Genomic DNA, 21,668 nt, shown 5'->3' on the forward strand with positions numbered 1-21,668 from the left:
TATGGCTCTGAATGCTGGAGAATGACAGGAAACGCTCAAAACTGTCTTCAAATCCACACTCTAGGCGTCAGGACCAACAACACCACCATCTCCTACCATCAACTGCTGCCATCAAGAGAACATAATAGACACATATCACCATGAGAAGGCAGTGGAGATGGACTGGACACAAAAGGATGTTACAAGATGAAGAACTGCCCTTCACCGGACACCAGAAGGAAATCGACAGAGAGGAAGACACAAAGAAACCTACAGGTGTCGAACAGTGGAGGGAGAACTCAAAACCCTGAGGCTGACCTGGACTGTAGGCTACCATTGAAAAGCTCACCCAAAACAGACAGATCCTTTTTTGCTGTCCTACATGCCAATAGACATAATGGTCAGCCAGAAAATAAGTACTTACACTGACCAGTTTCACATGTGTGTGTGCAGTCTACCTGGCAATATGTACAGTCTGTATATATTGATCCATAATAGGCTACTGTTGATGCTCTGTACATTATATACAGTATGCCCATCTTACTGGGGCTATAGGTTGTCACTTGTGCCTGCATTTATATCTATGCATGCCTGTATTTACATGTCTATGTACACATTGATCCACAATAGCCTGAAACTCCGTACATGTCTACTACGCGCCCTTTTTACTGGTGGTAAGAGATACATGTGTAGCTACACTTATCTGATACCTACAGTATTTGCTCAGCCCAAGTGCAGATGGGATAGGCCGGTCTATAGGTGTACATACTGTATTATGTGCCAGTGCCTGACACTTGTCAGTCTGTCTGTCTGTCTGTCTGTCTGTGATTACAACTCCAATACAATTTGTCATGATTCTGCAAGAAAATATTTTTGTCTTTCGTGTCATAAGGGTTCAGGGTCTGTGTAGCTGGAAAGAATATAATAGTTTTAGAATGACGACAGACCAGGCCATTCATATCGAAAGTAGGCTATTACAATGAATACATGCTTGTGTCTATATTGCATGTTACCAGCAGGGGGCGCTTTGCCTGTGTTGAACTGAGCAGAGTAGCCTAGTCTATGTCGATCAGTGGTTCTCTAAGTGGGGTCCGGGGACCCCCAGCCTCCCAGGGGTCCTTGGAGGGGTTCCAGTGGGTTCCCAGTAAGATGTGTATCCTCCTTGGCTATTCAAAAATAGCAGATATACAAGCTCACACACGCACGAGCTTGTACATATGCTACTTTGAAAAATCTTTGAAAAATCTTGAAAATGCATGAAATATTTTGAATCCTTTGGTTATGTTTAAACAAAAAACATTCTCATCTGGGGGTCCTTGGCACGAAATAACTTTCAGATGGGGGTCCGTGGCCAAATGCATATCAATTTGGGGGTCCTTGGCATGAAAACGTTTGAGAACCACTGGCCCTATGTGACCTGTAGGAGGCGACACAGACCATATAACTCTATGACACAAACCGGGTCATTTGCTCACCAGGTGATTCACCTGTGTGTCTCAGTTATCAGGTGGTTGTCCTACAAAAGGTTGCTTTTAGATCTCTATGACTTGGTATGCGATTAGCCAATATTAGGGGTAGAGCCTACAATGACACACTCAGAGTGACTCATTTAGTTCTCAGCCATAGCCCTTCCTGAGAAGCATGACAATAAGATAGCCGGTTTAATAAGGAAGTGGAGGGGCTGGACTTCGTTCGTCTGTCTGAGAACAGAAGAATGGTTTTAATAATGTTTTAACGGCCTATAACAAGGAATAGGCCATAATCCTGGATTTAATTTCTTGGACATTTTTTTTTAATTTAAAAGCAGACCCACTGACCCACCGGGACCATGCTGTTTGATATTTCTGGTTCATTTTCAGTTCTTGCTTTGGTTGCAGGTGTGATCTCCCTTGGTAAGTATACATTCCACTACTTGTAGCCTACTCATAACGATATAATAGGCTAACTGTGTCCATTAGTCTTAAATCATTAGTAATAATCCTACAGGTAAATACTTACTCCTAAACCACCACTCTCAAACAAATTATATGATATATTTATAAATAGTGTGTGTGTGTGTGTGTGTGTGTGTGTGTGTGTGTGTGTGTGTGTGTGTGTGTGTGTGTGTGTGTGTGTGTGTGTGTGTGTGTGTGTGTGTGTGTGTGTGTCCGCGCGCGCACACACACATACAAATATGATAATACATTTCTTGGCATATAGTCACGATCCAAAGGTGGACACCACTTTGTTGTCATAAAAAATACAGGTGTGACCTGCCTAACCCTGCTATGCAAGTTGAGTTAAATATTTACTTAGCATTGCATGACAGAGATATTTAAATAGTGGGTAAAGAGTTGGCATTTCTAAAGAATGCTGAAATACTGTTGGCCCAAAGCTATTAAAAAAACAGTATCAGACAGAATATGGCTGTATTTGGTTATTATTATTATTCAGGCTGCTGTTGTGGAATGGTGTATACCGTAATATGGCTGGTTCCATCTTGCCCAAGTAGCTTGAATTGGCAAGAAATCACTGCTTGCTTCATTCATCAATTGTTTATTGGTGTGAAAAGGGTACACACATGCTTACACATGCTCTTACTCAGAAATGCCCCACTACACACACACACACACACACACACACACACACACACACACACACACACACACACACACACACACACACACACACACACACACACACACACACCTAGGAGCTGCCCAGTCAGAGCAGCTCTGGTTGTTGTTTAAGTGCCTTGCTCAAGGGCTCTTCAGTGGGTACTATAGTGATTGAGGCTGTCACGATTATTCATTTTACTTGACGATTAATTGTCACTCAAATAATTGCGTTTAAAGATTTAATTGTGTTTCTGTCGTGGAACATTATGAATAGAAATTACATTTCTGTTTGGCTTTTAAGCCTTCGTAAACAAAAGTTGCACAGGGCAGATATGACAAATGCCACATATTTAATTACTTTATTCGTAAAAATAAACGTTAATTGTGGAAATAGCAGATATACAAGCTCAAAACGTGTTGTGAGCTTGTAGATCTGCTATTTCCAATTTTCTTTCTAACATGGAAACGATGGATTTCTAACATGGAAACAATTATGATTGCGATTATCTCTAATAATTGCGATTAGGCGATTGTAATAACTGTGACAGGCCTAGTTAGTGATGGGGAGGGGAGAATTGTTCATTCACTTCCTGATTTCACAGAAATCAAACTTTGTGTACTGTTTGTGCAGCCTAGGCATGCATCAATTGCACAAACAGATGTTGACGTGTCAGGAAGGATGCAGAGTCGTAAATGCTGGCTTGCGAGAACAATCAACTGATAATCTTACTGATAGGCAGTGGTGGGAAAAGTACTCACATGTTTTACTTACGTAAAAGTATCAATACTGCAATATGAAAATACCCTGTTACAAGTTAAAAGTCCGGAATTAAAACTTCACATGAGTAAAAGTACAAAAGGATTGGTATCAAAATGTACTTAAAGTACCAAAGTAAAAGTACTCATCGTGCAGATTGCAGAATGCCCCATTTCACAAGTTCATAATGTATGTAAATATTTTGAAAATGGCAGATCTACAAGCTCACAATGCGTCGCATAGCGACACATTGTGAGGTTGTAGATCGGCTATTTTCAAATGGCCGAAATATATATATATATATATATATAGGGCTGAAGTGGTTAATGTATGTTTTGTAATAATAATCTAAATCTGCAAATCTAATCTAAAACTAAAGGTTTCAAATAATTGTAGTGGAGTAAAAGTACAATATTTGCCTCTGAGATGTAGTGGAGTAGAAGTAAAAGTACTGAACATTGGAAATACTCCAGTAAAGTGAAAATACCTCAAAATTGTACTTAAGTACAGTACTTGAGTAAATGTACTTAGTTACTTTACACCACTGCTGATAGATAGCCTGTACGCTCATTCTGCATCACTTCCAATTTCACTTCTTGTATCCTCTATGAATCTCTCCCCTGATGAGATACAATTGGTGTCCCGAACTGAAAATGTATTTTCTGTTTACTAAAGCGTTGGAGAGACGGGGAGACCCCTGTTACTGAACAAACACTAAAGCAATTTAATTTTTCCATCATCTTTGTAGTGCCACCTCCAGAAAATGTCACAGTGAGCTGCCACAACTTCCAGACAACCGCATACTGGAACTACAGCAAGCAGCATCCACAGACTAGGTTCAAATTAATCATCGGCGGATCAGCTGGGTAACTCTTAATACTGTAACTAAATATTGTAATGAGATCTGAATGATATTTGTGTCTGTGTGATCATGTCAGTACGTGTAGTGGACCTCCATAAGTGTTTAGCGATACACTGATGTTTTGGCTTCATGCTGCCAAAGCTGTAACCGAGTAGGACGGAGGCGCTGCGTCCTTCCGGTGTGGGCTCCTCACTGGCCACACCCAGATATGTGTGTGGACAGGAATTAATTGTCATAATGACTAAATTGGGGAGAAAAGTTGTGTAAAAAAATTGTTGGCTAATCAAAATTTAGGAAAGAAAAAAAAAGTCCTAGTATAAATGTGTGAAATCACTGTCCATGTTTTATATACTGTATATCATACAATGTATCACATATAGTTTTATTTTTATAACTGACATTCTATAGCTATTGTTTTTGTATACTGGTATTCCTTTGTTTCAGTTCTATTTATTGTGTGTTTTCAAGGTACAAGGAGAATGAAACCGACGAGCATCACTATAACCTCACCTCGTTCGTTTGGGAATCTGAAAGTCGTTTCTCTGCTCTCCATTCTGTGAAAGTATTTGCCTTAGAGGGGAAAAATGAATCCGAAATGGTTGAATCCAAAACGTTCAGCTTTAACGATTTGAAGACGCCTGCTATACAATGTAAGTAATATGCTGGCCAAAAATAAGAATCTTATTTTTACACATAAACTTCCAGATTACATAATTTGTGATGAAGACTTTTGTTTCAAAGATACTCTCATAACAACATATGATCAAACCTGTGACCTTCTGGTTGTATTAAGAGTTGAATTTCAATTACATCTGATTGTAGGTTACTTGGACTTCCCTCCTGTGGAACTATCTGTGAATGATTTGAAGGCCAAAGTGGAATTTCGCAACCCCCATCACTACTATGAAACACTCAAGCAGGCCAACAGTACTCTTGAACACCAATTTGAATTCACTGTTCACCTGTTAAATGATACAGACAACCATGGACAACAGGTAACTCATTTTTTTTGGTACAGCCCACTGTTGACAGACCACAACATTATATTTGATGGATGTTGTTTACCGTAAGGGTAATATGGTACCCTCAGTAAAGGCGGTCAGTCAGTATAGCAGTCCAATGACAGCAGAATCAGCAAAGACAGCTGTGTATGCTAGGAAGGGAACCTATAGTCTTAGTGTTAATGTAATTAGCCCACTTATCTACAAAGCAAATGCTCAAACCCAGGTGGTACTAGTGCCATGAATGGATACTTGGATTAGTGTAAAATTTTACTTTGACTCTTGTAATTTGTAGTAGTAGTCAGGACCTGCACTATTGAGGTGTTTTCAAAATGTTTACTTTATTTGAAATGGACATCACAATAGATTTTTTTTGCACAGCATTCAAGTTTGCACAGCACCACATGCATTGTAGCGAGTTTTCATAGTGAGATGCTAATGTAGCATCTTTAGAGGAGGAAAGTGTTCCAGTGTGGCACACCGCCTGTCACCAGGTTGGCCCGCCACCCTGGAACAATGCTTTACCTTGATGGACTGTTTAACTTTTTCCTATGTTGGACCTCCCTTCCCTGTGTGTGGATTACTTTTACTTTCTGGATCTGGTACCTTGTGTGGATTCACCCATTGATTTATACCTTGTAGACCTGTAAACCTATTTGACAAGAGGCTTTTGTGAGAAAGGAGAGAGAGAGGGAAAGTGGCGCAAAAAAGAGTATAAAAATAATTGTCCATCAGGTGTATTAATATGCATCGCCTGAAATTCCTGAGATGAAGTATGAATTAGGCTTCAGATCTGAGAGCAATTTTGATTATCGTTTAACTAATTCATTTTTGTATCAACTTTCCCTTCCCTCCCAGGTGGAGGTAGGGCGTGGAATAGAGTGCTCCATGAACAAATTCTGCACATATAGTTTCGACAAATTTCCAGAGATGGAGAAGTACTGCATTAAGTTAGATAAAGGACTGATGAGGGGTGACCCGAAGTATCATGTTCTCTTCAAAAAGACCGACCCCATCTGTGCTAAGGACTCGGAGACTGTACAAGGTATGAACTGATGATGAATTGGGAAATGTCCTTTTCACTGTACTTATATAATTAAATTAACAGTTTGACCCTGTGGAGAGAAAATTATATCCTGTAAAAAAGGACTGAACATGTCCTGTGCACTCAGAGTCCTCAGAGCAGCGGTTCCCAATCTTTGCTTCTGGGGGGTCCCTGGACCGAAATATTTTGAGATGGGGGTCGGCAGCCTAATACATATCATTTTAGGGGTCCTTGATATGAAAAGGTTTGAGCACCACTGATATATAGCAGCATACGTTTTTCAGAAACCTGTTAGGATTGTTAGTAGAACCCCTAGAAGCAAAGATTTGAGTTACAAATGTTGGCTTAAAGAAATATCCCGGTCTTAATGGGTTAATATAAAACCATTTATGTGTGATATAACATAAAGTACTACGTTAGTTAGTACCTTTTGATCCTAGCCAGGACACGATTGATTGATCATTAAAATAAACATGCTCTAAAAAGGTATGCCATTCGGCTGCCATGTTAAGTGGTCAGATGGCTGGGCCGTGAACGGTTTTGGGGTTTTCAAGTGGGCCCTGAGCCAGAAAAGGTTGGATTTGATTCCTAAACATACTGCATGTAAAAATGGTGATTATTATAAATTGCCCCAAAATACATTACAAAATTAACCATTATCTTACTAAACTCCCAAGTAGATTGTTAATGTTAAAATTTTAGGATATTCATTTTAAATCTGAAAAAATCTGGAACTGTAGAAAGCGAATTGTATGATTTATTTGTATTTGTTTTTTGTTGCAGACACCAGTCATATCATCATAGTGGCTGCTGTGCTATCACTCTTTGTAATTGGAGCGCTTGTGCTGACCTTTATGATCGCCAAGACACAGGCATGGAAAGTGATTCCTTCCAGTCTACCAAAGGCTTTGGTAAGTCATCAAATGTAAATATTACAAGACAGTTGTATTATCTGATTTGTTTCCTTATGATGTCAATGTCCATTCATTTTCGTTTAATTTTGTTCCACAGGAGCCAATCGTCTCAAGCATCTACGGGAATGTAATGACCATCCCCTACGAGAGCGTTTCCACCGCCAGCGTCACAGAGCCAGACTTTACCAAGTCTGACAGCAGCCTGTCGATTGTCACTGCAGAGGAGACGGATCGCAGTGAGACTCAAACCAACGGCTCCTGGTCTGACCCGTCTTCTCCAAAACACATTGGCTCTACTGCGCGCGTGGAAGGAGGGCTTTCAGAGAGCAGTAACCAGCGAGAGTCTAAGGAGACGATGCTGACATCGGAGACCTTTGAGTCAGAACGTTGCTATGAGGAACGTTGCTATGAGGAGGACTCTGTGGAAACTTCTACATTGGCTCCAGAGGAGGAATGTTCTTCTCCCTATGACCGGCCACACAGACTGGAGGTGGAGGTGGATGTGGATATGGGGCATGGAGATGTTGTGAAATGCTACAATCGATGACTGGGTACTTGGTTTAGCAAATGCCCTGCTAAACACCAAGTCACATGCACTCACATCTGGGATATGACTCGTTTAAAACACTCATTCATTTGACCATGGCACAAGAGGAGCCGATGGGAAGTTCCTTGCTCAAGGGCACAAAGAGTAACTGACAAGGACGGGGGGGTGGGGTACTGATGGGGGGGTGGGGTACTGATCTACTTGACTGGATTTTCCCAGTTGGTCTAGTGAGAAACCACAGCAACAAACCCCTTCCTCTTTAGGCTACCAACACCATCATTAACTGGAGACAAGGACTTGCAATAAACGCTTCTGTGTACATTTTGGTTTAAATGACGGATGCACTTTTTACCCTGTGGCTGTGCCAAAAGTACTGCAACGTGCCAACCTACACAGCAGACCTCAATGTAAATACATGTATAATGTTTGTTTTGGAGCTTCTCCCTTTGTATTTAAAACAATCAGAGTGGGTGTTCATTTCTGATTCAAATTGCTCATGTTTTTATTATGAATTTATTTTACAATGGTCAAGGTGGAAGAATAAAACAAGTTATTAACTTTTAATTGTCTTGTGACGCTGGATAATTGTCTCCGCCTGGAGACTATGTTTTCACTTTCCGTCCCCCCCCCCTCGGCCAAGCTAACATTGGTCAAGCCTCACGTGACACGTGACAATACGTTGAAAGAGTGTAAATGGTAAAATGGTAAATGGTGCATTTATATAGCGCTTCTATCCGAAGCGCTTTACATTGATTGTGCCATTAACCCATTCACACACACATTCATACACCGATGGCGGAGGAAACCATGCAAGGCACCAACCTGCTCATCGGGAGCAATTAGGGGTTCAGCGTCTTGCTCAAGGACACTTCGACACTAACTCTGGGGGAGCGCCCCAGCCTGGGATCGAACCGGGAACCTTGCGGTTTTCCAGTTCACTCTACCCAGCCACTCTACCCCTGAGCCACTGCCGCCCCCAGAGTGTGCTCTGATTGGCTAGTGAGATGGCATGACGTATAGCGGCCTATAAATAGATGTGTCACTTTAAAAGAGTCTGTGTCTCTTTCAAAGTGAGGTAAGACAGGAATAATCACGAAATGGCTGAGAAATGGCGGAGCAATACATTATGTAGACACACTGGTGTCATCACAATACGTAATATAAATAGCTTAGACAGGATTAATCAATATTTGCTGGCGGAGACTTGTGCTCCGAGGAGCACATTTTCTAGTATGCTTTTACTTTCAAGCAGTATACAACACTTGCTTGGACTATAATTGTCTCCATCGGCAACTACACATCTTCAGCAAAATGCCATGTCATAGTTCCCCAAGTTCAAAACGTATCCTCTTCAATTCCGCCTTTTCATGCTCCCTTTAGTCCAAATTTAATTATGAGGATGACACTCAAATTTACACAGATCTCTCAAGTGTTTATAGTCCTATAGTTTTGCTGCATCAGTGCATTGAACAAATAATTAATTGGATGTGTCAAAACGTACAAAGAAAAAGATAATTGAGAATTGTTTTTGGTGCCAAGGAAGAAAGGTATTCACCTTGATTTCCTGTCTTTGAAGGCTAAAGGCCACACCAGAAATATTGGTGTCACTATTACAAATATTCCTATTATAAGACTTGAATTCATGGATATTTTTTTGCTGCCGGTCATCAAGTTATTGGCTTAGGAATGCGACAAAAACAAAAAAATGTCCATGAATTCAAGTCTCCATGGGGTGACTAATCGATAGAAGTCATTTTGGGGTTGAACTATCCCTTTAATGCCTTCCTCTCCTGTAATGGTATTCTCAGGTCCCACAAAAGAATCTTAAAAAATCTGACAGCTACAGCTGCTGGAGTTCAAACTAGAACTATAAAGCAAGTTACACATTACACCAATTCAAAGTGATTATTGGTGTGGTGCAATCAGTGGGTCATAGAATACATTTTAGAGGCTGAGCATTGGTGATCAAATCACATGGTTTATGACAAACACATCTGACTTAACTTTCATTATGAAGTCTCAGGTCGTCCGGGACCGGTCTACTAACTGTTCCCAGAGTAAAGACATGGCCACACATTGTTGGAACTTGGCTTCATGGCCTTCATCAAGGAGACTCCCTGATGAAAGTCATGTAGCCAAATATGTCTTAGCTGTTTTCTCTTTAACCATAAACATGTCATTTTAAAAGTAACCCTGTCAGAGCGCCTGTTTTGTTGCTTTTCTGTTTAATCTCCCCTACCAAAGTTCCCTTTTTATGCCTAGGTAGTGATGCAGAATGTCATTTATGCAGTCTCTTTTCTGAACTACTTTGCTCTGTCTCATTCAATACAAAGGTTAGTCTAGGTCATTTTGTTTGCCCTCCTGAAAGTGCCATGTCATGTGAGTTCTGAGGAACCAAAACTTAGATTACCGGTAGTCACAGTACCACCCCATGAGTTCCTGACATCGATAATTCATGCCAGTGTAATGTCAGTGCGGGTCACCAATGACATTATGAGGGCCTATATCCAAACGCACGCCAGAATACTGTATGTTGACTTTCAAAATCTTGACGATTGCCTTCCTTGATGTTTAATCTGATATCAATAAAAGTTACAAAGGTTGGCAGCAACAATGTTTGCTTTTGCTCGTAGACAGTGGTTGACAACAGGCTTAAGTTACAACCATAAATACAGTACAAGTTATGGATTTTCCATTAACTTGGTAAAGGAAATGGGGGCATTCGAAGTGTTTGGAATGTGAAAAAAATGTACAGAGCAGGTCATGGAAACAATTGCCAAAATGAACACGAGTCACACACAAAATGACAATTGTATCATTTAATAAAGATCTCAAAGGACATAACACTTAGATATATTTATTTTCATGACCGTCAATAAGAATGAAACCACTGATTTGGATGGCACTTCCATGTATGCTGTGAGGACCATTTTGAAACTCCATCACACGATCTTCTGTGATGTGGTTATCTGAGAAACGGCACTCTCTGAGCACCCAACGAAGCATCACACATCCCTTTATAGTCCTGATCTTTGGGGTTCCAGTCTCTTCGTGGATAATCCCATAAATGGGAGAGAAGGGTCATTCATTGTTGAGAAAAATACTCCTCAATATCCAGCCAGCTAGGAGAGCTTCAGGCCCTGAACGTTTGATCGCAGGTTGCTCATCTGTTTCTCTTGTCTGACTTTCTCCTCTTTGAATGCCACCTTGTTGGCTTTCTTCTCCGTTCTCCTCTCCTGTTGAGACAATATGGCAATTTGTGTCATGTTTTTGTAATGTAAAGCACTCATACATTAAAATATACTGTATACAATTCTGTATACACAATTCTGTCAGTGTATTAATACGTGTGTGAGTGGATGGATGTGAAATACATTGTAAAGCGCTTTGGAGAAAGGCGTTATATACTCTAAATGCAGTCCATTATTCCATAAGTACATTAACCCATTCAATCTGGGAACGCATCCGTGTCATTTTTAGATTTCTTTGGCTAAAGGATCTACAAGTAGATCTACAAGATATACAAGCTCATAGCACAGCACCGAGTGCCGCGCTACAAGCTTGTAGATCTGTTATTTTTTTTAAATCGTGAAACAAATATTGAATATGTATATATTTTTTAAGCGAACATTTGTAAATCAAATCTTTGCTTCTGGGGGTGGTAACTGGAACAACATATTTTGGATGGAAGGGGGGGGGGGGGGTCAGCAGACAAATACATATAATTTTGGGGGTCCTTGACATGAAAAGAAATTTGAGAACCACTGATATTATAGCAACATATGTTTTTTTTTTTAAACTGTTAGGATTTAGAATACATTTGTAGAATCCCCAGAAGCAAAGATTTGAGTTACAAATGTTCGCTTTAAAAATATATATCTATATTCAAACTAAAGATTTACACAAATTTCCACAATAAAAAGATAAAAATAAAATAAATAGCAGATCTACCAGCTCATAGCGCGGCACTCAGTGCCACGCTATGAGCTTGTATATCTGCTATTTTTTAATAGCCAAAGAAATCTTAAAATGACACAGATGCGTTCCCGGTCTTAATGGGTTAAGAGGCCACAATAATATACTAGTGTAGACCTAAATCTGTCCTCCAAGTCAGAAAAGTGACTCCTCAATATCTTGGGCTCAAACCCACCTTGCGCTCTTCTTTGATGGCCTGTTTCCTGGCTCTCTTCTCGTCCTTGCCCTCCTCCTTGTTACGTGGCTGGGTGCACACGCGCGGCAGGTCCGAGTCATTGATCCGCTCCATGCGCTCAACCTGCTTGGCGGTCAGGCCTCTGGCGGGTAGGACATCCAGGGGAATGCCCGTTTTGCTGGATACTCGGATGGGCTTGTCGGATGTCTGTGGCGGGACAGGTTAAAATTCATATACCGTAGTATCTTCACACAAGTCATTTTAAGCAACTTGATTTTCAGGGTGCTAGGCTGCTTGAACATCTAGCGCTTCGTGGATTGAAAGCTGAGAAGCTGGCTTAACAGGTGCACATAGAAAGCAACTCAAACATGTCAGAACAAGTCCAAAACTAATGACATACCTTTGGTGGATCTTGAATGATTTTGGGACGGTTGTATATATTTGAATATGTACCTAGAGAAAAAAAGAAAGCATTACTTTCAGCAAAACCGGTTCCTGATTTCACCCACTGATGATTGAGTATCAAAACTGCCGTCTGCCAACAACTTTCAACATCAGAAAACTCCCCAAGAAAAACACTGATGCAACATTCTGAATTTCTACAGCAAGAACAGTGGTAAATTCCCACTCACTGATGATGGTTTCACAGTCCCACTTCTCTGCTGGCGCTTCGATGACCAATGTCTCCTGTTCCTCTTCTTCGTCTTCCTCGTCCTCGTTCACCACAGCAAGTCCTCTGGGTCCCAGGTCATCAGGCCGCTGGAAGCTAAAGCACAAACATCATCTCCATCAATGACTGATTGACTTATTATTCACTGTTCAAAAATACAGGCGCCATTCCCCAGAAGGTTCAAGGTTCAAGGTTACTTCATTGTTCATACATCCTATCCTATCCTATAGAGCAGGGACAGAGAGCAGAGATAATGCATACTTTTCGGGCAACCTTTTCAGACACAAGTCCTACTTACGAGCTGGCAAGATTTGCCTCTACCAAACAGTGCAATATTATAGCCTTCAAATTATACCAACGGAAATATAGAATGAGTCAATAATACAAATAAAAAAAACTAAAATAGAACAAGTAAAAATATAAACATGGCTTTACAAAGCAAGATCCATAGATTCTATTTGACTCCAAGGAAACGTTTTCAACTCCAGCTCTGTACAACACCCACTTGCATACTATGTAACAACAACAAATTAAGAACATATATGCACATGATGTGGGAGTGTCCAGATGTGAATTATTTTTGGTTCAGAGTTTCACAAGTATTATCTGAGGTAATGGGAATTCCTATCCCCCTCTTACCTAATATTTTAATGTTGAATGATGATTCAGCGATCGGGTTGACAATGCCACAAAGAAGACTTCTACTCTTGGGGCTGACAGCTGCGAAAAAGCTGCTGGTCCTAAGATGGAAACCTCCCCATAAAATAGAAGCTTCACAATGGATCTTCGCACTAAGGGACATGATCTCCCTGGAACTCTCTATAGCTCGAACCAATGGGGCAAAAGAAAACATGCTGGATACCTTAACCGTAGCACTGGAGAAACTTAAATCATGCTATTAACATCATACATATCTACTGATTATTACCTTTTTCCTTTGTTTTTCCCTTTTTATGCAGCCTTGCACCTGTAATTGCTTTGTTTATTTTATTTTTCTCGTTTTTTGCCGTATTTATTTTATATATTAATGCATCTGCCCTGTCTATGTCTGTTCAACCTGTGGGCCAGGTAGGGTGGGGGTGGGGAGTAGGGGAAATTCTTAACTGGAGGGACAAATAAGAACCCCTTGTTGGGTAGTTCAAATGTACATTGGAATTAGCTGCACAGTTGTACTGTGCAGGACATGCTTGTTCAATCCTCCAGCTATGTGAACAAAAAATAAAATAAAAACTTGATCACAAAAAAAAAACAAAGCAAGATTAAGAAAGAAAGAAAGAGGAAGTTCCTCAGTTATTAAATTGTTATTTGACACCACCGCCACAGAATGGAAAAAAAAAGTATTGCAGCAACACAAAAGTAGGAACTAGCTGCCTGCCATTCCAATCCAGTGATGCTGGTACATGTAGCTGCTGGTTGCTATTCTCATTCCAGTGATGTGCTGGTACATGATGTAGATGCTGGTAGCTATTCTCAAAGAGGCCACAAGGTGTGCATCTGTTTATTGGTACTGACTGAAAGCCTTCATCTGAGAGAAAACACAAGGCTTATGTACACAAATGGAACACACATCTTCATGGCAACAGCCTTTGTGTCCTTCATATTCAATATTTTCCTGCACAGTGCTGGCTGTTGAATGAATAATGTAATGATAGTGGGGATAATGGCTGGGTCAAAGTTTGTCGTTAAACAAGGCTATTACGAAGAAGGAACTAACCTCACCTGCGTGTCAATTCAGTGACAAAACAGTGAGCAACACCTCTTGTGCACACACAAGGAGGCTGCCTTCAAGTAGTGGCTGCCTTAATTTACAGTAAACAACCTGTTTTTATGTTTCTGGTTGAGATTTCAGTTCCTTCCACTTACTCTCTCTCATTTAACTGTCAGTTGGAAAAGTATTGTTAAATGCTTTGTGGTTTGTCAGAAAGTGTCTTCCCAATTCCCTTTTTTCGCCATCACTGTGCACTTGTTGCAGATGAGATCTTTTCCCATTCTGCATGTGTTTTGTCTCTTTCTGAACTCATTCTCAATTGTAGTAGCCTAATACTAAAACGGGTAAGACAGACCTGGACCGTTCATATGCTGCCAGAGCCATTCCTATGCTAAATCGTGCCGCGCCACTCACGTCATGATATTTGTTGGGGTTCACATTCAAAAACATTACATTCATGTATTTTGCCTAATCTAGTCCGTGACCTGAAATTAGTTGGACAACCCTGGTACAGAATGTTTGGCCAGTTTTTAACACAGGCGGTTACAGGCGGCTGCGAGTTTCCAAAACGGGACCCGTGCAGGACTCTACAGCAGAGGTGAAGATGGTGTGCAGGATTTTGATCCTTTCTGCATTAACCTTTAGATGTTCCCCCCCCCCACATGCACCAGACATCAAGACACTTCAGTGCTCAAAAACGTTCTACATCGATTACGCTTTGGCGAAATATCACAATTTCAGTTAACCCTGGACCAGGAAAGCATAATTTGTGTCATTTTAAGATTTCTTTGGCTATTCAAAAATTGCAGACATACAAGCTGATAGCGCAGGCCGCCCTATGAGCTTGCAGATCTGCTATTTTTGAAAAATCGTGAACATTTGTCCAAATCTTGGAATATACATTTTCTAAAGTGAACATTTGTAAAATATTTAGTTCCAGGGACCCCCAGAAGCAAAGATTTGAGTTACAAATGTCCTCTTAAAAAATGTCCATGATAAAAAATTAGCAGATCTACAAGCTCATCGTGCGGCACTCAGTGCTGCGCTATGAGCTTGTATATCTGCTATTTTTGAATAGCCAATTGACAGAGATACGTTCCCGGATTGAATGGGTTAATGTAATTTCAAACAATGACATGATAAATGATCACATGAACTCACTCCAACTCTTTCTGTGTGAAGTAGTCCTTGATGATCTCGTCTAACCGCATGCTGTCCGGGTTGATGTAGCCTTCCAGCTCAGCGTTGTCCAGGGCTCCAATCTCATCATCATCAAACTGCTCATAAAACTGTGACAACACAAACAGTTTAGAGAAGAGTTCGGCCAATGACAGATTGTTTTGGGCTGATGCCAATTTTAACACTGATTACAGATGTTTTGACCAATAATTTCTTAAAAGAAATGCGAGAATTTAGCAGAAACAAACATGCGGTGAAAATAGCCGATCTTCAAGCTCACAAGGCTATATAGACTATTTTCGGAGTAGGGATTTAGTGTAGAGGGAAATAAAGGAGGGGCCCAAGTAAAGACACCTATGGGAATGCAGTCAACAACGTATATAGCGTTTACGTGGTTAAATGCTGAGCTGAGGTCACCTTTTCAAAGCGGTCGTCCAGCAGTGTGAGCTGTTCGTTCCTCCTCATGACAGAGGAGGTCATGGAGTACTCTGTGAAGCGACTCTTGGTCTCCTCGTCCATGAACATGAACTCTCTGCCGCGCCCATCCTCATCCCCTGAGAGACCCCCCTCCGAGCCGAAGTCACCCTCCTCATCCGTGTCCTCCCAATCGTCGTCGGCATCGTCCCCTCTGCAAATCATCACACACACACACACACACACACACACAAACGTGTGGAAGACGTTATCAACAAGGTCTATCTTGGAATATCTATTATCAAGGTCTGTACGGTCCTTAAAGGACGACTTCACCCATTTTCAACCTATCTTCATATAATTGTTCCTCACTAATGCTCATGATAAAATGGCACCATTTTTTTCTACTCTCATAGGAGGGCTGTGGACAGTTCAGAAACCCACCTACCAGTGACATCATCGTGCTTTATATTCCTGGAAAGTTAGCACGCTATAATGGAAGATAGGTTGAAAATAGGTGAAGTCGTCCTTTAAACACTTAAACCACATGAACCCTAGCGTCCCTATTCTGAGTCTTAATAGGCGAAAAATGCTAAACCAAATCTCTTCGTTGAAAATAGCCGATCTACAAGCTCAGAACGCGTCGTGAGCTTGTAGATCTGCAACTTTGGCCAAATGTTCGCCCCCCAGAATAGGGACAATAGGGTTCAAATGGTTAATAACAAACCACTATAGTAAAGGGGAAAACCTGCACTGCTAGCTCTAATGCTGCCCATAGCTAAGGACAGCACAACTGAGAAACCATTCTGAACACAGGTTAATAATACTACAGCAAAAAGAGAGCGAAACAAGTTAAAGATTATGTTAAATTCTCTCAACTCTATGTCTTCACAGAAGATGAAGTGAGTTGATTCTCTCCTCACAGGCGGATGTTTAATGAGTGTAGTGAAAAGGGTTCTTATCTTACTCCTTCACAGCTGCCTTCACATCATTGGCCTTGATGATGAAGTCATCGTCCAGTACGTTCTCTGGGTCGTCATAGTCGAAGTCATCATCCATACCCGCTACAATGTCAGGGTCCAAGTCCAACCTGGGTCCTACGGGGGCACACATGGAACAGGTGGTTGTCAACACTTCCAGAAGGACACTGACAACCTCAAACAGTTCCTTTGTCATTTACAATAAACATAGGAACACAAGAATTTATCTTGTGCACATACAGAACATGCTGACATAAAGCATTAACGAATATTGAGAGACACTACAGACATTCAAAATGAATCGCAAGGGAAAATGTCACAGCTTATGTCCCAGAAAAATGCAGTTGGTAATAAGCAATTATCATGATTCCACGAAGTTTACCAATACACACTCATTTGATTTCATTTGAAACCCATCTCCCCCTATTCTAGGGAAACATTCAACAGAAATATCTCTACAAGCTCACAACACGTCAAGCTTGTAGATCTGCCATTTCTGGTGAAGAGATTTGATGTAAGAAAGGGCAAAGCAGACCAAGTACAGCCAACTCGGGTCTGTTTCATTAAATATATTATAGAGGGTTTGCTTCTTACCTGAAATGGGAGCAGCTTTGTTCAGAAGTCCCACAGCCTCTTCAAACTCTGAAGCAAACACTGACGAAGGGAGGTTGAGAGTATGTACCTGTTTGTTAAAGAAACACAATAAAAGTCATGTCTAAGTTTGAAAAAAACAAGTCACAGCACCTCATCACAGCTGCCTCAGCAGAGGCACTGCTATCACTGTCTGCAAAAGCATAATCTGGAAAGTTATTTTTAAGCAAATGCTATAGCTAACAAGTTAACTTATAGGCATTAGTTGCGATATTCTTATATTAAATCATCATAAGCTACAGCTACAAAAAGGTTAAAGAAAACAACAATGGTTAGGTTCTCCAGAAACATACAGGCATGGCCTGGTCCATTTCCCCCTCTTCTTCCTCCTCCTCCATTTCTTCTCCTTCTTCATCCCGGAGGTCAAAGGTCGCTGTGTCCAGGCGCAAGGGGTAGGACGGCACCAGCTCTGTGGGTCTGGAGGGCTCCTTCAGGTGCTGCAGGTAGTTGTAATCATCATCAAAGAACACGCCGAATTCCCTCTGCTCCTCTCTTAGCTTCTCTGTTTCCACCTGGGAAATACAGGAAAATCACACTGTCACACTCACTGCCAATATGATTCAGTTTCAACTAGAAATCCAAAACAAGTGGCAAGGTATTAAAAGGCAAGATGGGGGCTCGCAACTCACTTTAAAATGCTCCAATTTTATTCACAGCAGCAATATACAACGTTTTGTTTTGTTTTGACCTTGCAGTCTTTTTGAAGACCGAAAGGTCGAAATGTTGTATATTGTTGCTGTGCTGTGAATACAATTTTAGCATTTTAAAGTGAGTTGCGATGATTTAGCCTGGTTCCAGACGAATCTGCCATTGAAAAATAATAAGTGCCCTCTGCAAATTAGGTCTGGACCCTCTCAGTTGAGATTGGATTTCTATCCCTCTGAAGTTGTGAGGGACCAATCAGGGCCCAGTATGCAAATATGGGTCAGGTTTATCACCAGAGGCATTTTTTTTAATCCGCCCCTTGGAAATGCACGTTCCATACAGATATTCCAGACTCATATCTACGCAGTGATATTAGTCTGGCCATGGCAGGCTAGCGATGATTCTGTTTTTGCAGTTTGGCTCAACACCAAGAAACGGAGGATGTGCGTTATTTTTTCTTGGAAGGTATTAAAGGGCATCATCATCACACATTAAAAGTATTAGTTTTAACCACTTCCAAGCTGCAATCAATGAATTTCATGCCCTACTCGGTGCCCCATGTGAGCAGCACCCATCTTATCCTCGTTCTATCTTGTGTTCTCCTTTTAGCCTTAATGTCTTACTGTTTACATTTCTGACCAATAATAAAGTATTCAATCAACCAATCTGACGCTGCCTTTCAGCCATTCGGCTGCCGTGTTGATAAGTGGGCAGATGGGTGGGCCGCAAACACTTTTGAGATTTTCTAAAGTGGGGCCTGGTCCAGAAAAGGTCGGGGGAACTACTGCAGCAGGCCAACTCTTCTTCTCACCGGATTGGTGGACAGGAGGACGCGCTGGGGCGCTGTCTCGTCTGCAGCGAGCGGGTCCCTCTGACTTCTGTGGACCAGGTGGAAGTTCACCGCCTTCTTCTTGTCTATGAAGGACCTCTTCTTTTTGTGAGGCTGGAAGAAGAAGAGACCATGAGGGTATCATGGATCAGGAGTCCGGACGGTTGCATTATGACAGCATTATATGATATGGTAGTAATAATTACATGCAGATATTTTTGATTTTGACTATCGAGTTAAATGGGATGAAATGAGAAAATACTTTTTCACAATTTTAACAAACTTAATAATAATAAATAATAATATACAATAATAATATAATATATACATTTAGCAAATAAATACATAAATAATGAGCCTACATCATAGTGATTGTCTCTTCTCATGTACACTACTGATCTACCTGACTCCTCATCTACCAATGCTATTACTAGTAGCACAAGGACATGTATGATTTAAGTTACATATGATATTTATGTATCATAGATCAGTATTTTATGGATTTTGACACTTGCATATCAGTAAAAAGTCAGACTAGATCAAATACATCTATGATAGTCTTGATCCAAGGCTAGACGTATGTAAGATGCTATAGACAGTAGACACTGTGTACATAGACGAGGCATTATCAGGTCTTAAGTTGGTACACAGACTGATGACAGTTTGGTAAAGATCTTCAGATCTCCAACACTGCAGTGTGCAACAGCCAACAGTGTAAAGTAACCAATTACATTTAGTCAAGTACTGTACTTAAGTACAATTTTGAGGTTTACTTTACTGGAGTATTTCCAAATGTCTGTACTTCTTCTAAAAATATACTTTTGCTCCACTACAATTATTTGAAAACTTACTAGTTACTATAGTTACTTACTTTAAGTACATTTTGGTACTTCTACTCAAATTCCGGACTTTTACTTGTAACAGAGTATTTCTACATTGGGGTATTAATACTTTTACTTAAGTAAAACATGTGAGTACTTTTTCCACCACTGCCAGGTATAGAAAGCAAGCTACTGTATGTTAGCTCTCTGTTAGCTAGCTGATTAGCTCTTTAAACGTCGCACACAACAACAGACTAGTACACTTACCATAATGTAACGAGATTGCTGATGACTTTACGATGAGGTTATCAATAAAGAAGCTCACAGCACAAACTATTAGCTGTTATAACCCTGAATAATGATCTAAATGTATAATGTCTAATGTGTCAATGTTTATAATCCACATCAGACTCTTCTTCACCACGCTGGAACCACCATTTGTGGAAGCAACCATTTGGGGAATTACCGTAGGGTTGTGTTACTTCGTCAAAATACACCTTTTCAACTCGTTCAGGCGAGTGTCCTGAGGTTATCTACTAAATAATCACTACTACTGCTTTTAGAACATTTAATTTATATTCTATGATAGAAGTAATAATGCAGATGCGGAATAAGAATATAGTGTCACTGGACTCCAATGTCCCCTCCAGTCAACATTGTTGTTGGTATTGTCCAGAAGACGACAGCAATAGAACCATAGATATATATAAAGGCTAGATGACTCACCCGCGCTGCTGGCCAATGGAGTACGACGTCGCCACATGGTGGCCATCTTGGGACGGTCATTCATAACATTATTATGTCTATGGTGCATATACTTTGAAATAACCATAGCGTGCTCAATTTTCATCCGATTTTCAAACGGTTTGGTGTTTTGTAAACACCAAAGATGTAGTTATGATATTATTGTATTTAAAAAAAAAAACATGATTATAATTATAAGTATGCAGTATCATAACTACATCTTTGATGTTTACAAAACACCAAACCGTTTGAAAATCGGATGAAAATTGAGCACGCTATGGTTATTTCAAAGTATATGCACCATAGACATAATGTTATGAGTGACCGTCGCAAGATGGCCGCGGTTGAGCTACGCTTGCGCCGCCCCTTGAGCCATCTAGCCTTTATATATATCTATGAATAGAACAATGATGACGTCATAAGGTGGTCCCTATGGTTTGCTGATACTAGGCATACTGTAGTTCAGTGGTTCTCAAACTTTTTCATGTCAAGGACCCCCAACTTGACACGTATTAGCCTGCGGACCCCCATTTGAAAAGATATGCCAGGGACCCCCATAAGAGAAGATGTCTACAGCTCTAGCAGTGATTCTCAACCATTTTAATTTCAAGGACCCCCAGTTTGACATGCATTAGGCTACGGACCCCCATTTATGGCATTTCCAACCCCAATTTATAGTAAAATAAATGTTAATTTAACTCTGAGAGTGTACATATGGAACCAAATGGACCCGTTAGGGTCCATTTGGTTCCATTCGTACACTCTCAGAGTTACAGACCCATAAGGGTCCTAATTATCCATCATTTAGTTGAGGACCCACTGGAACTCCCTCAAGGACCCCTGGGGGTCCCCGGACCCCACTTTGAGAACCAATGCTGTAGTTGATTCATATCCTATCATCTTTTAGATTAGATCATACTTCAAATTGAAATGATCAAATGATGGAATTGTTTTTTACCTATCCTTTATATTGTCCCCTGCCAAAGTTATTTGATAAGGATGAATTGAATACACAGGTCCCCAATGGAAACAATAAGCCATAGTGCTTTCTTGGGTTTATTCTTTAATAGCATCCTTTTGTATAGAACTGTAGCCTACCTCTGTGCTTTTTTTGCAAAATGTTAATAAAGCATTCTTTCAATCAAAAACCATGCACATCTAGACATCATCAGTGG

General features: G+C 40.6%; 2 protein-coding genes across 2 annotated transcripts; one reads left to right on the plus strand and one right to left on the minus strand.

Annotated features, from left to right (window-relative positions):
* The first annotated feature begins 1,568 nt into the window (after window positions 1-1,568).
* Window positions 1,569-8,266, plus strand: ifngr1 (interferon gamma receptor 1). The gene is made up of 7 exons (XM_084083824.1): window positions 1,569-1,871; window positions 4,082-4,199; window positions 4,664-4,845; window positions 5,018-5,190; window positions 6,055-6,241; window positions 7,025-7,152; window positions 7,253-8,266. Exons 1-7 carry the CDS (start codon window positions 1,808-1,810, stop codon window positions 7,700-7,702), a joined length of 1,302 nt encoding a protein of 433 aa, XP_083939950.1. The 5' UTR covers window positions 1,569-1,807; the 3' UTR covers window positions 7,703-8,266.
* A 2,240-nt stretch (window positions 8,267-10,506) lies between these two features.
* ltv1 (LTV1 ribosome biogenesis factor) lies at window positions 10,507-20,202 on the minus strand. Its single transcript, XM_084046761.1, has 11 exons — window positions 20,017-20,202; window positions 18,911-19,042; window positions 17,748-17,966; window positions 17,398-17,485; window positions 16,791-16,920; window positions 15,827-16,037; window positions 15,392-15,519; window positions 12,485-12,618; window positions 12,253-12,305; window positions 11,853-12,059; window positions 10,507-10,938 (listed from the first exon to the last, which is right to left on the minus strand). The coding sequence occupies exons 1-11, from the start codon at window positions 20,017-20,019 to the stop codon at window positions 10,825-10,827; spliced, it is 1,419 nt and encodes a 472-aa protein (XP_083902887.1). The 5' UTR covers window positions 20,020-20,202; the 3' UTR covers window positions 10,507-10,824.
* Between the last annotated feature and the right edge of the window lie 1,466 nt (window positions 20,203-21,668).

The sequence above is a fragment of the Gymnoscopelus microlampas genome (assembly GCF_963454915.1).
Source record: "Gymnoscopelus microlampas genome assembly, chromosome: 2".
In the NCBI taxonomy this organism is placed as follows: domain Eukaryota; kingdom Metazoa; phylum Chordata; class Actinopteri; order Myctophiformes; family Myctophidae; genus Gymnoscopelus; species Gymnoscopelus microlampas.

Excerpts from the sequence above, each read along its gene's own strand:
- ifngr1 (XM_084083824.1), top strand. The coding sequence starts at position 1,808 with ATGCTGTTTGATATTTCTGGTTCATTTTCAGTTCTTGCTTTGGTTGCA. Across the intron at positions 4,846-5,017 it reads GAAGACGCCTGCTATACAAT|GTTACTTGGACTTCCCTCCT; the intron begins GTAAGTAATATG and ends ATCTGATTGTAG. Across the intron at positions 7,153-7,252 it reads CCAGTCTACCAAAGGCTTTG|GAGCCAATCGTCTCAAGCAT; the intron begins GTAAGTCATCAA and ends TTTGTTCCACAG.
- ltv1 (XM_084046761.1), bottom strand. Across the intron at positions 15,520-15,826 it reads TGGACGACCGCTTTGAAAAG|TTTTATGAGCAGTTTGATGA; the intron begins GTGACCTCAGCT and ends GTGTTGTCACAG. Across the intron at positions 10,939-11,852 it reads CCATCAAAGAAGAGCGCAAG|GAGAGGAGAACGGAGAAGAA; the intron begins GTGGGTTTGAGC and ends TTGTCTCAACAG.